Raw genomic sequence first — 14,624 nt, 5'->3', positions numbered from 1 at the left:
CTCCTGTCAGTTCTGTTGACATGGATGTATTTTTTCTCTACTTTCTTAATAGATCAATAAAAGCTGTATGGAATTTAAAGGCACTGTCATTTTGTACCTAACAAAGAAATAAAAAACATTTATAACAGTCATCTGGTGAAAATGGAACCTTAAAGCGACTGTTATGGGGACGGAAACAAACAGCTGCAGGTATAAAATATTCCCAACTTGAATCGCCTGCACACCTGCAGCAACCTCCGAAGCCCTGCCGTTCTGACAGGCAATGCTCCAAAACTTACAACTTGCTGCTAATTTCCAATTCTTCACATTCCTATTGGTCTATCACAACTGGCCAAAGCAGATTTGCAGGCTATAAGCAAATCTCTGTTCTAAAGCCTGGTACAAACGATCGGATTTTCTGCGGACAAAGCGTAAGACTTTTGTCCGAAGGGCGTTCGCCATGAACTTGTCTTGCATACAAACGGCAAAGAATTGTCAGCCAACAAACACAAAACTACGTGTTTTTTCAGCTCTTTAGCAACTGCTAATGTTGTCTTATGGTTAGCATTGCTTCTGAGCATGTGTGTTTGTACTTTGGAGTTTTGTCCGATGGATTTTTGTACACACGATCGGATAATCCAACAACACACATTTGTTGTAGGAAAATTTTAAAGCATGCTATCCAACATTTGTTGGCGGAAAATCCGACAACAATTGTCCGATGGAGCATACAAACGGTAACATTTTCTGACAACGGCCTGTCATCACACAATTACCGTCGGAAAATCCAATCGTATGTATGGGCCTTAAGAGCTGAGGTGTGCAGATCACAGCCTTTGTCCTAACTGAGGTTTTGCTAATCAATTTTCTCATCGCTAACCGTAATACAGAGAATAATTATATGGAGGTTTGTTATTATTATTATACACGATTTATATATTTATATATATTATATATTATATGCCAACAGTTTACGCAGCGCTTTACAATGTATAGGGGGGACATCCCTGCTCTAAAGGAGCTTGCAATCTAAAGGCTCGTACACACGGTCACACATCCAACAAACTTTCGCTTGGATTTTTTTCCTAATTGATTTGTCCGGTCACACCTTTCTGCAAACTTTTCTAAAAATTACCCAACATCACGTGGTTTTTCTGCTCTTTACCGCCACCCTTTGGTTAACTTCTGCTATTGTTGGTTGATTTTAACATTGGTTCTGAGCATGCGTATTTGCACTTTGTACAAAAGTTGGTTGGCTTGCTGTACACACGGTCAGACAAGGCACCATCGGACTTTTGTTGCCGAAAAGTTGGTCCGTTTGCAGACCCAACTTTTTGTTGCATGAAACCCGAAAAATTTGGTCCGATGGAGCGTACACACGGTCAGACAAATTAGAAAACTTGCAGATTTTGAAGTTGGTTGGCAAAAAGTGTGACCGTGTGTATGGGGCTTAAGACCCCTTTCACACTGGGGCGCTTTTCAGGTTCATTTTAGTGCTAAAGATAGCGCCTGAAAGGCGCCTCTCAAGCCACCCCAGTCTGAAAGCCGAAGTGTTTTCACACTGGGGCAGTGCGCCTGCAGGGCGGGAGAAAAAGTCCTGCAAGCAGCATCTTTGGAGCGGTGTATACACCCTTCCCACAATGCTCTACCTATTGAAATGATTGGGCAGCGCTGCCAAAGTGCCAGCAAAGCGCTTTGGCAGCGCTGCAACTAGGGCACTATTAACCCTTTCTTCGGCAGTTAGCGGGGGTTAAAAGAGCCCCCTATAACAGCGGTAAAGCTACCGCTAATGTCCTCACACTGTAGACACCACCCCAGTGTGAAAGGCCCCATGTAGGCACCGCCCCAGTGTGAATGGGGTCTTAGGTGCCTACCTCATATGCATAGATACACATACTAGGGCCAAATTAGACAGAAGCCATAATAAATACATGCTTTTTAATTGGTGCTGTCAACAGTCAAGGTTTTTTTTCCACTTTTATATTGACTTATGTTTTCCTATACAGTATATTTTAGAATATTTAGGTAAGGAGCAATAAATGCTTTACTGTATGCTGCTGCATTAACAAGAACATTAACTTAGTTATTCTTGCCAAATCATAGATATTCACAATTAATACCAATGCATAGGAAATCGTACTGTACACATACAGCTACTACGTTCAGTTCTAAACATTAATTTCAATATTTCTGTCTAAGCAAGGTAAAGCATACAGAAAGCAAGAGGTCTTCAGTATAGAACAAGTAGCGTATTGTGCCATTACGCAGGGAGATTGAAACATCACCTTCTTTATTTAGCTGTGTTAGAATCTGCCAAGTCTTGGATTTGATCATTTTATTTGCTCCGCTGGCATCTTTGAATCAAGTCTTTTTATGACCAGTGTTCCCGTGTCTTTAAAGCTCACAACATAATTTTAAATTTATAGGTAATTTATATTTAGCTTTGGTTTAAACTGTATGTAACAATCCAGTTTAACATAACAGCATGAAAGTGTGAGGGATAAAACATATCAGGGGGGACTGCAGAAAAGAAATAGTGTTTTATTCTTTAAAGACAAATACAGTAAAATGCACTTTGCAAGGCAATTTTGCGCTAGCGTATTGAATGCGGTAAAAAATTCACATTGCAAAGAATGACCTATACTCACAAACAAGTTAAAACTAAAATAAAAAACTAACAACAAAAAAAATTCAAAACCAAAAATTCTAAATCACAGGCAAACTGGATGGAGCACTTTTTTTCTGTCTTTCTGTCCTAATTTTTCTATCTTTCTACTTTGTCCATTGCTTAAAAAAAGGAAAATTTGTACTCAGGTAAATGTATAGATGGAATCCACTTGATGTAAATCTTAATGATCATTGTTTGTACAATGAATTTGTTGAAACAGCCCCCTTTATTATTTTTTAAGGCTATGCATGTTGCATTTGTTCTCCTAATTCTTTCTGACTATGCAAATTTATGTATCAATCTATTCAGACAAAAATATAACAATTGCATATCTAAGGGGCTTATTTTGGTATCTTAGCTGTCAGCTAACAATTCTATTAATGGTTAAAATAACAGATACTAAATCAGGGGGCAGCAACCTTTTTCCACTTACCTGTTAATAAATTAAGATGATAATCTGGACATCTTTACATTACATAGCCCCACACCTCTGGGCCACTTTACATTACACAGCCCCTGTACCTCTGGGCCACTTTACATTACACAGCCCCTGTACCTCTGGGCCACTTTACATTACACAGCCCCTGTACCTCTGGGCCACTTTATATTACACAGCCCCTGTACCTCTGGGCCACTTTACATTACACAGCCCCTGTACCTCTGGGCCACTTTACATTATACAGCCCCTGTACCTCTGGGCCACTTTACATTACACAGCCCCTGTACCTCTGGGCCACTTTACATTACACAGCCCCTGTACCTCTGGGCCACTTTACATTACACAGCCCCTGTACCTCTGGGCCACTTTACATTACACAGCCCTGCACCTCTGGACCACTTTACATCACACAGCCCCCCTGCATATTACACAGACCCCCGTTATGCTTTAAAATTGCGCACACTTGTGGAACTTAAAAATCTCTATAGGCAACGCTTTAAAAATTTCTACAGGTTACTAGTTTAGAGTTACAGAGGATGGCTTTGTGCTAGATTATTTCTCTCGCTCTAACAATCATGGTGATACGTCACACGTGTGGTTTAAGCATTGTTTACATTTGCAGTCGTGACTTATGTATGCGTTTGCTTCTGCGTATGAGCACGAGGGATGAGGCACTTAATTTTTTTTTTTATTACATGGTCCCTTAAAAAAAAAAATTGATCACTTTTATTGCTGTCAGAAGGAATGTAAACATCCCTTTTGACAGTAATAGGCAATGCTTGGTACTCTATATGGAGGGATCTGGGGTCTATAAGACCCCAAATCCCTCCTTTGCATCTAAAAGCATTCAGAACGCCAAGTTTGGCTGTTTTGAATGCTGTAATTTTTTAAAATTTGTCACATTTATGGGTTACTAGATCCGAGACCCGATCAAAGCCGATTACAGCTCCGTTCGAGTCTACAGGCAGCCGGCGGACATGCCGGCTGATCGATTGGGCCTCATGGTGGGATGGGAAAGTCTTGGTGAGCTGTTTGGGATAACAGTCGAGTGGCTTCTTAGCCGTATCGGTTCTTATCCCAAAAAACTCGACTGTGGTTAAACTGCCTGCGGGCCAGGTGCATGCAAATTTATCATGTGCACTGGCGGGCCGGACATTTAGCGGTTGAAGGAAAGAAAATCGCTTAATTTCCCCATTAACTTATTTAGTGTTGATGGGGAAATCCCTCCCGCTGCGCTATTGTGTTCTGACAGTTGGGGGTTTCTCAGCCGTCGGATTACAAAGTGTACTGCTGCTGCCGGCAGCAATATTATATTATAAAAAAAAAACAACAGGCGGTTTGCACAAAAGTCAATCAATAGATTGACATTGGTAAAACCAGCCAGCCCATAAATGGATAGAAATTCTTCCGGTTCCTGGCCTGCTGAACCACCCGTATTTCAATCTGTCTATGGCCGGCTTAACTTCTTTAAAACACCTTACTTTTTTGTCTTTTGTACATTCTTGCTCCTTACAAATGTCCTGCTGATGGGTAATTTTAGATTGCTGTATGACCTGCAGTCAAAAATTTGTGAGAGTCCGACAGAAATTGGCCAGTGGCAGCACAGTTTTGCTATTAGTGAGAATAGGGACAGCCTATGTGAACTACTGGCCAATTTCTATCTGCTGGTCAAAGCGGGTCAAATACTGCTTGATCACTGCTAAAAGTACTTGAAAAAAAATCTATTTTACAAACTTCAATGAATCCAATTGAGGTTCTGCTGCTGTATGTAAGCCAAGCTAATTGTACAAGAAAAAAAAAAAATTCCACAGCCAAATATGCACTGCCATTTTACACTGTCCATAAAAAATTGTTCTATTCCCTAACACCATGTGCAGTCTTAAAACAGTTGTAAAGGATAAACACAAATTCTTTGAAGACCATTCTTGGGGAATGCCATGAAGTGGTTCTAAAGACATTGGCCCAGATTCAAAAAGCAATTGCGTCTGCGTAACCATAGTTACGCAGCGCAATTGCTTACTTGCGCCGGCGTTTCGAATGCTCCTGATTCAGGAACCTTGTTACGCCGACTGCAGCCTAAGATATGACTAGCATAAGGCTCTTATGCCAGTCATATATCGCTTGTTCTAGTTTGGATTTGATGAACTCTCAAGCCTCGTACACACGACCGAGTTTCTCTGCAAAAACCAGCAAGAAACTTCTTGCTGTTTTTTTTTTTGCCGAGGAAACCGGTCGTGTGTACATTTTTCGACGAGGAAACTGTCGAGGAACTCGACGAGCCAAAAAGAGAGCATGTACTCTTTTTTTCCTCGACGGGAATGGAGAAAATTGGCACGTCGAGTTCCTCGACAGCCTAACAAGAAACTCGACGAGCAAAACGATGTGTTTCACCCGTCGAGTATCTCGGTCGTTTGTACGAGGCTTTAGTGAATAAAACCTGGGAAAGTTCACTTAACTGTACTGAAAAATAAGGGTTTCTCCATGTAAGATTCAATAAGCAGCTGAAGCATATTCACATCTGATGTCCACCAGCCAGATGTGATTAGAACAATTTTAATTCCCTCTACCAAGTTAGAAACATTGAGAATAAGTGGGAGGTGTGCAATGCCTGTACCCAACTCAACTATAACCAGCTATAACATGCTGAGAAGGGTAGTCGCTGCAAACAGCTTTTCATTTTTAAATATCTTCCCCATGGAGTCCCTATAATCTGTTTGCGATGGGGACACTAAAAACAGATTTTTTTTTTTTTTTTGGGGGGGGTTTCTTTTTTTCTTACAGAAAGGAAAGGAAACCTACAGAATGGAAATGTAAGATTTATCAATTTGTATATAAGAGTGGCCACAGCAAAGGGACACACAAACATATAAAATACTCCAATGAAAGTATGAGCCTCACCACCACAAAGCAGGCTATACACGTTCAGTTTTTTTTTTCCGTTTAACAAGTGGGTTTAACAAAACAAAAACCTGACAGATCCCTGCATCAAAACAAATTACTATTCTTTTTAGTACAATTTTTCTCTTTCTATACAAAATGCACTAGATTTATAGATTTAAGTTAGGCAGACAGCTCAGATACAAAAAAGTGCTTAGCAAAGATTTTAATGTAAGTGGATCCATATTTCTGCACAAAAAAAATAAATAAAAAGACAACTTATCCTTTGGGGAAGGATTTTGAACGAAAGAGTTTTCAGTCCCGAACATAGACTGCCTCTCTAAAATGACTGACAAGTGCAGGGTTATTTTTTAGGTGCAAGATAAAGATAAATTCAGTGCTTAAACTATTGAATCTTATCTTTGTTGAATCAAACTTACATTTGATGTGTCCTGAATAGGAGTTATGTGTCCCCATTGTTTAGGTTGTGGTTCGTTTAAGGGGGACAATAAGAGACAGTATTGGGTACTTAGGGATTCTCATCCATGCAAGGTGAGGTGCTTTGGGGTAGTCCAGTTGGAGAGGGGAGGACTGATTTACAGTTCCCTCAGTCCTCATTCGGGACCTGACATCGTAGAGGCTTTGGGTGGCAAAGAGCCTTGACCCTAAACCTCGACCCTGAAAGGGATAACCTGCCTGCAGGGGAGACCCTAAAAGGAGTCAATACCTATCTACGAGGTAGAGTGGTTCATAGCTTTGAGCAAGTTTGAATTGTCTGAGGTGCTGTTTAAACGCTGCTTAACCACTTCCCGACGGCCGTACGACTTTTTACGGCCACAGGGTGGTTCTACTTCTCTGACTGGCCGTGTTTTTACGGCCTGCGCGCGCAGTCTGCGGCGCGGGCGCGCGCGTGCTTGCCGCATCGCTGAGATGCCGATGCGAGTGCTTGGCGGCCGTGATGTCCACCAGGCACTTGGGATCGGCGGCTACAGGGACAAGACGTGGAGCTCTGTGTGTAAACACAGAGATGCATGTCCTGTCAGGGGAGAGAGGAGACCGATCTGTGTCCCTTGTACATAGGGACACAGATCGGTCACCTCCCCCAGTCACCCCCCTCCCCCCACAGTTAGAACACAATTCAGGGTACACATTTAACCCCTTCCTCACCCCGAGTGTTAACCCCTTCAATGCCAGTCACATTTATACAGTAATTAGTGCATATTTATAGCACTGATCGCTGTATAAATGTGAATGGCGCCAAAAGTGTCCGATGTGTCCGCTATAATGTCGCAGTTATAAAAAGAAATGCTGATCGCTGCCATTAGTAGTAAAACAAAATAAGACAAAATAATAAGAATTCTGTCCCCTATTTTGTAAGCGCAATAACTTTTGCGCAAACCAGACGCTTCTTGCGATTTCTTTTTTTTATACCAAAAATATGTAGAAGAATACGTATCGCCTAGACTGAGAATTTTTTTTATTTTTTTTTCAAAATTGGGCTATTTATTACAGCAACAAGTCAAAAGTGAATATAAAGACAGTCCATAGGGGACTGATAACAATCAATAAAGATATGCAGTGAATTCAAAATTAGTGAAATAACCCAAAACTGATAATAAATCCAAAAATAAAAGTCCAAATATATAAATCAAAGTTTGGATAAATCAATCTAATGTGCCAGTGATAAACAAAACTTCTGCACTTCGGGCATCAATGTGGACAATCTTGATAACTTTTTGCTTAGCCTGGGCTCACAGTGCGCTTACCTCCAGACACTAGGTCATGCGTGTCAACGAAATCCTCCCAAAACTGGAACAGAATCCAAACAGTGGGTAACTCGTGTTGCACGGAATCTTCCCAGTGCTGAGATAGAATCGAGGGTCGTTCTCTGTATCCAATACCAGTATAGGTCCAGGCGCAGCGAAGTCGACTCCACAGGATAGCCACAAGGTGTATCAGGAGCAAATGTAGAAATAAAAAGCTCTCATGGTGAAGTATGCAAGCACTTTAAAATTTAATAAAGGTAAAAATGTGCTTACATTGAAAAAACGAATAAAACGCCAAACAGCGGCACTTCCGGTGGACGGTCAGGGTGTCACGTCACTTCCGGTCACATCTAGTTAGGGTCAGGGTGTCACGTCACTTCCGGTCACATCTAGTTAGATGTGACCGGAAGTGACGTGACACCCTGACCGTCCACCGGAAGTGCCGCTGTTTGGCGTTTTATTCGTTTTTTCAATGTAAGCACATTTTTACCTTTATTAAATTTTAAAGTGCTTGCATACTTCACCATGAGAGCTTTTTATTTCTACATTTGCTCCTGATACACCTTGTGGCTATCCTGTGGAGTCGACTTCGCTGCGCCTGGACCTATACTGGTATTGGATACAGAGAACGCCACTCGATTCTATCTCAGCACTGGGAAGATTCCGTGCAACACGAGTTACCCACTGTTTGGATTCTGTTCCAGTTTTGGGAGGATTTCGTTGACACGCATGACCTAGTGTCTGGAGGTAAGCGCTCTGTGAGCCCAGGCTAAGCAAAGAGTTATCAAGATTGTCCACATTGATGCCCGAAGTGCAGAAGTTTTGTTTATCACTGGCACATTAGATTGATTTATCCAAACTTTGATTTATATATTTGGACTTTTATTTTTGGATTTATTATCAGTTTTGGGTTATTTCACTAATTTTGAATTCACTGCATATCTTTATTGATTGTTATCAGTCCCCTATGGACTGTCTTTATATTCACTTTTAGATTTTCAGTTTGCGCTCATCATTCTTTATTCAGACCTTTATTTGTTGTTAGCACATTTTAGATTTGAGCAGCATTTTGTTTTTCACTGGTCACTTTTAATTTTCACTGTTGGCTAGCGCTTTAGTCACCCACTTGTCAACAAGTCAAAAGTGTCGCTTTATTTTTGTTTATAGCGCAAAAAATAAAAACCGCAGAGGCGATCAAATACCACCAAAAGAAAGCTCTATTTGTGGGGAAAAAAGGACGTCAATTTTGTTTGGGAGCCACGTCGCACGACCGCGCAATTGTCAGTTAAAGTGACACAGTGCCACAAGCTGAAATTTCACCTGGTCAGGAAGGGGTATATGTGCCCAGTAAGGAAGTGGTTAAACCCTGGTGTGGGATTGGTATACTAGCAGTAAGCCAACATATTATTTCCATCTTACCACGATTGTGGACTGTTTTTCATTTGTTTTGCTAAAGGAAACTATTTTGTTTGCTTGCCTTTGAGTGGATAATAAAGACTGTTTACTTTTACAAACGGAAGTCTGGTGATGCTTATCTCCCCATATTACAGCTGTCACTATGTAACTACAAAATATATTTCTAAAGCTTTAGGTCACATTTAATACACACCTATACAGTATTAGTTTACTAATTAGATAAAGTTACATCTTTCCAAGGTGTCTGCCAGTTTCTGAATTAATGAATGAATACAAACTTCACACTAGACTTGGCAATGTGGAATAATTACTTTCAGGGAAATGGCAAGAGCTCCAACAATTTGTAGCGTCTATACAGATTTCCCTATGTAGTGCCCCTTGGTAGATTGGGTTTTTTGTTTTTCTGACATGACTCTGAGAACAACCTCAGCCCCACTGACACACCAGGTTAGGCAAATGTATACTACATTATTCTGGATTAGATCAATTGCCATTCCCTAGTCAATATGTTCACCAGGCTACAGCAGCATAAAATAGAGTTCTGTGCTGTTAAATTAGTGTAAAGCTGTTAATCCACAAAATCAGCAATATATAATGGCATTAGAAAACAGTAACAGCAATAATAATCAATACTGAGATTCTGTAAACAGTAGGCTATAACTACTTTGGAGTGCACTCGATATGAATGACAGTAATGAAATTTAGGACTCCCTAATTAGGTACCCTACGACTTACTATGGACAACAAAGTTCATGTGAAGGAGATACCTAAGTGAGCAGTCTTTAGCCTTAGTTCTTCGGCTGGCTAGTGTTGGGGCTCAGCCTGTATGGTGATGCACATGAGTACAGTCCCAGTAAAGTCTGCATTCAGTAAATAATGCTGCAGTTTAGATGGCCAGCCCCTATGTGCTCAGTCTCTGCTAGCAGCAACAAGTTAATGGCAGCAGTGTCCTCTCATGAGCCCAACGATACAGCAATATGGGTCTCGCTGTTCAGATATCAACTCACTTTTGGAACTGCCTGGAGCGACTCCAGTCCTCAGCACACTGTCATAGGCTTGTAGAAGGTTGATATGCACACAGGAGCAGTGATGTGTACATCTCAGTCTCCTTTCAGCAAAAATAAATCTTCTTAGCATTCAGCCTGTTAAAATACAGCTCACCTTATACATGGCTTGCATTTGGAACAGTAGTTCTGAAGTCCATTGACTCCCTTAGCATTTTCCTTCCCCTGCACCACATCTCCCATTATTCAACGCTGCCCACTTTCTTCTGCTTGTCAGCTCCCCCTAATGGATGGAGGAGAGGTAGACTTAACCCATTCAGCTGAAGTCCAGTTGAGACCCAGAAAGCACTGCAGCAGTGTTCTAAATTGCTCTTTGTCTCTATTTTAAGCACCTAACTACACTTAGAAATTATTATGCTTCATATATAGAGTCATAAGTAGAATCAGCTTTACCACATATTGAATTCAGTCAAAACAATGAAGAAACAAATTGTTTGCCTGCCATAGAGTACTGCATCTACATATGGATTTTAGCTTTATTAAATAAGTACTTTTAGTCTTTATGAGCACTTAAGGTGGTAAATGCTTTGTTCATACCGTATTTTAACTTGGAGCAAAAAAAAACAAACATAATCACAATTATTGCACATAAAACATTTAGGAAATACTCACTAGTGCCATTAGCCTGCCATCGTCCTTCATGGCAAGATAGCGGTTTGCACTGATTCCCTTGATTGAAACAACACCTCTGTCTTCTGCTTGAAGTTGCAATTTAACTGCAGAATGAAAAATATAAAATAAGATGAATTACTTAAATGTAAACAGTTCTTCATCTGCTAGCTAACATTTATCTGTTATAACAGGTTAGAACTTTTGGCAAATGCTCTAATTTAAAATGAACCTGTGGGCTCATCTAACCAAAGTCTATAAAGTCCTTCTATGTGTAAATCATCTTCAGATCACCCAGGGAGTAACTAAAACCCAAGACTATGCAAATGTCAACCACAGCTTGTGTGGTCAAGCATACAATAACAGTGGGCAAATAAGAGTGGCCACAGCAAAGGGACACACAAACATATAAAATACTCCAATGAAAGTATGAGCCTCACCACCACAAAGCAGGCTATACACGTTCAGTTTTTTTTTCCGTTTAACAAGTGGGTTTAACAAAACAAAAACCTGACAGATCCCTGCATCAAAACAAATTACTATTCTTTTTAGTACAATTTTTCTCTTTCTATACAAAATGCACTAGATTTATAGATTTAAGTTAGGCAGACAGCTCAGATACAAAAAAGTGCTTAGCAAAGATTTTAATGTAAGTGGATCCATATTTCTGCACAAAAAAAATAAATAAAAAGACAACTTATCCTTTGGGGAAGGATTTTGAACGAAAGAGTTTTCAGTCCCGAACATAGACTGCCTCTCTAAAAACAAAAACCTGACAGATCCCTGCATCAAAACAAATGACGTTGATGCAGGGATCTCACCCACTATTGTATTCTGACAATGTGCAGAATTCCCCACACCCCAGAACGGAAATCCCTACTTCTCAGCATAAAAATTTCCACTCCCCAGCACAAAAATGTGTGGATGTTGGTGCAGGGAGTGGGGATTTTTGTTTGGAAGAATATACATTTTAGTGGCTTGGCAGGGGGATGCTAGAGAGATGGGGATCTTTGTGCTAAAATGTGATTTCTGTGCTGGGGAGTGAGGATGTTGTGTGCTGGGGAATGAAGATTTCTATTTTAGAGAGTGATGATTTCTGTGCTGAGGAGTGATTTATGTTCTGAGGAGTGGTTATTCTCTTCTCTTTGATATGCCCACTGAAGCTTGTCTTCACCAAGGTGCTAGCTTCTGTACTTGCTCTGCTTTATTCACAAGCCATATCCATAGTGGACAACCTTCTCCTGATAGAGCAGTCAACACAGGCCTATTTGACAATGTTTATCAGACTCTGCAGAGGTTCAATTGGGTCCTGAACATTCATAAATCAGTGCTGGAACTCTCATACTAGATACGGTTTAGTCCAGAGATTTTTTCTTTACAAGACAAGCTTCTGAGGCCTCGTACACACGACAGAGTTTCTCGGCAGAATTCGGCGAGAAACTCGGTCAGAGCCGGATTCTGCCGAGAAACTCTGTCGTGTGTACACTTTCGGCCCGATGGAGCCGCCGAGGAACTCGTCGAGAAAATAGAGAACATGTTCTCTATTTTCTCGTTGTTCTATGGGAGAACTCGGCCCGCCGAGCTCCTCGGCGGCTTCAGGGCTGAACTCGACGAGGAACTCGATGTGTTTGGCACGTCGAGTTCCTCGGCCGTGTGTACGAGGCCTGACTCTTTGCTTCCATGTTTGGACCCTGTAGTCATTCTAAGGTCAGATCTGGGCTAATGTGATTAATTTCTAAAGATTTCTGGCCACTCATTCTCTGGTGAAAGCCTTTGTCAGGGTGTCGCTTACAAAGTCCCCCTGTACATCGACCTGTGACTTCATGGGACCTAAACCTGGTTCTGCCGGTTATTCAAAAACCTGCCTTTGAACCCACAAGGGAGATTTCTCTGTCTACTTTCACTCACAAGGTAGTTTGTTGTGTTGCCATCTCCTCTGTGAGGCAAGAGTTATCAGCACCATTTCTAGACAGCCTTTTCTTGAGATCTAAGGCCTACTTTCTCCCTAAGGTGGGTTCACTGCTCCATCTCTCTGTCCTGCTCGGTATATCCCAAGGAGATAATCCTCCATTGTTTAGATGTGGTGCAGGCTGTTTGAGTGTATCTCTCAGCTACAGCTTCACTTATGGGACCGACTTATTTTCCTTGTTCCTGAGGGTCCCCAGAAAGAACAACTTGTTTATTGCTTTACCATTGCTAGGTGGCTTAGGCAGATCATCACTCAAGCCTAGAGATTTAAAGTTCAACTGAAAATTATCTCTTGCAATGGGGCTGTTTGTTTAGTCTAGGGGAGAGGAGAAACACTCTAATTTACCTGATCTTCTGCTCCATTGGCATATGATGCTCCCACACATTTCAGTGTCATCACATCCTTTGCAGGGCTATGGACCCTGCATTGGTCTTGATGACACCAGGACCTTCGACCACTAGATTGTAGGGGGAGAATATGCTGCTAGGGCCAGTCTAGCAGCATGGAAAGGGTAAAAAAACAACTTTAACGTGACACCTAGACCTAAATGAGCAATTAACCCTTACAGCGTGGTCACAACCCCACTGCAAGGGATAAAAGTCTCAGAATTAGGTGTTCCCTAATGAATAATAAATAAAACAGGATTTTTTTTACTCACCATAAAATCCTTTTCTTGGAGTTAGTTGGGGGACACAGGTTCCACCTCTGCATCTTTAATCCACTCCTACTTCTGCTTTTCCAAAAAATGGAGATTAGTGGGGTTATAGCTATCCAATCTCCTGTAGGAGATGAAGATAGCCTTATTGAAGAAAAGATTTTATGGCAAGTACAAAAATCCTGTTTTTTTAACTAGGAGAATGGGTATTTACATAGGGAGCCAAAGTTTATTTTGTGGTGTAGGTCCACTTTAAAGTGACCCTATAATCACATGGGGAAAAAACTTAGCTCTGTGGCCTGTGTCTTGAAACGCTGCTGCTTTCCCAGCCGCTGCAGGTATTCGATTGGCTAGATTGATTCAATACCTCCTCTCCCTGCTGCATGCAAATAAGACAACAGTGCAGGTGGCAGAAGAAGCAGGTATTCATTGAAACAGCACTGTAGCAGCTATACTTCAGGGCACAAGCTGCTAGAAATGTAAGTATAGTTACCTCTTCTTTTATAGGGCTATGGTTTTTTAGTGTAGAAAAATATATATAAATTATATATACGTAGCTGCGCTGCAATAAATGGTTGAAACTCTAACGTGACAAATCGTGAATCAAAATTCAGCGAATCAAATATGAAATTAAATGAAATATAAACATCAAAATTAAGTGCTGAACAAAATTCTCCGCATGTAGAGCAAACTCTTCAGTTATGGTTCACATTGAAGCAAACCATGAAAGAAAAAGAATAAGGGTGAAAACTGTTCACATAATCATATTGGATAAAATAGTCCTCTAGTGAATAAAAGAAGGTAAAGGAAAATGTAAAAAAAGTGCCGTGATCTTTATAGAAAAGGTTCCTCCACCTCTGATATAATGTCTCCTTACCGACTTCACTGATCTCCTGTGTGAGATCGTGACAGCGTGTGGCTAGTTATCCCCGCCCAGGGTCTCTCAATCTGGGTTTTAGACACCTATCTCCTCCGCATCTCAGGAATCCTCAATATTTCTCCCATAACAGAAGTCCCCATGTAAATATATAAAATACTACCATAGTGAAGTACTGTATGTGTATTTTATTGGATAAAAAAGATTGCACTTACAAGAGTAGATAGTATAAGTGCGTGTATAAATGTCAAGCCGACCGGCTTAAAAACTATTCCGCCCGTCCTTTCCGGGATGATAGCGTTCTC

The 14,624-nt window shown here is 41.0% G+C and overlaps 1 protein-coding gene across 1 annotated transcript in view; it reads right to left on the bottom strand.

The window, feature by feature from the left end:
- FGF2 (fibroblast growth factor 2) overlaps window positions 1-14,624 on the bottom strand; it is a 73,408-nt gene that overhangs the window by 23,339 nt on the left and 35,445 nt on the right. The window contains exon 2 of the mRNA XM_040330531.1: window positions 10,822-10,925. Coding sequence (XP_040186465.1) covers window positions 10,822-10,925 — 104 coding nt within the window. The remainder of the gene's footprint in view (window positions 1-10,821; window positions 10,926-14,624) is intronic.

This window comes from Rana temporaria, chromosome 1, assembly GCF_905171775.1.
Source record: "Rana temporaria chromosome 1, aRanTem1.1, whole genome shotgun sequence".
NCBI classification, from domain to species: domain Eukaryota; kingdom Metazoa; phylum Chordata; class Amphibia; order Anura; family Ranidae; genus Rana; species Rana temporaria.
Note: the sequence above shows the minus strand (reverse complement) of the source record. Positions and strands in the feature narration are given on the sequence as shown.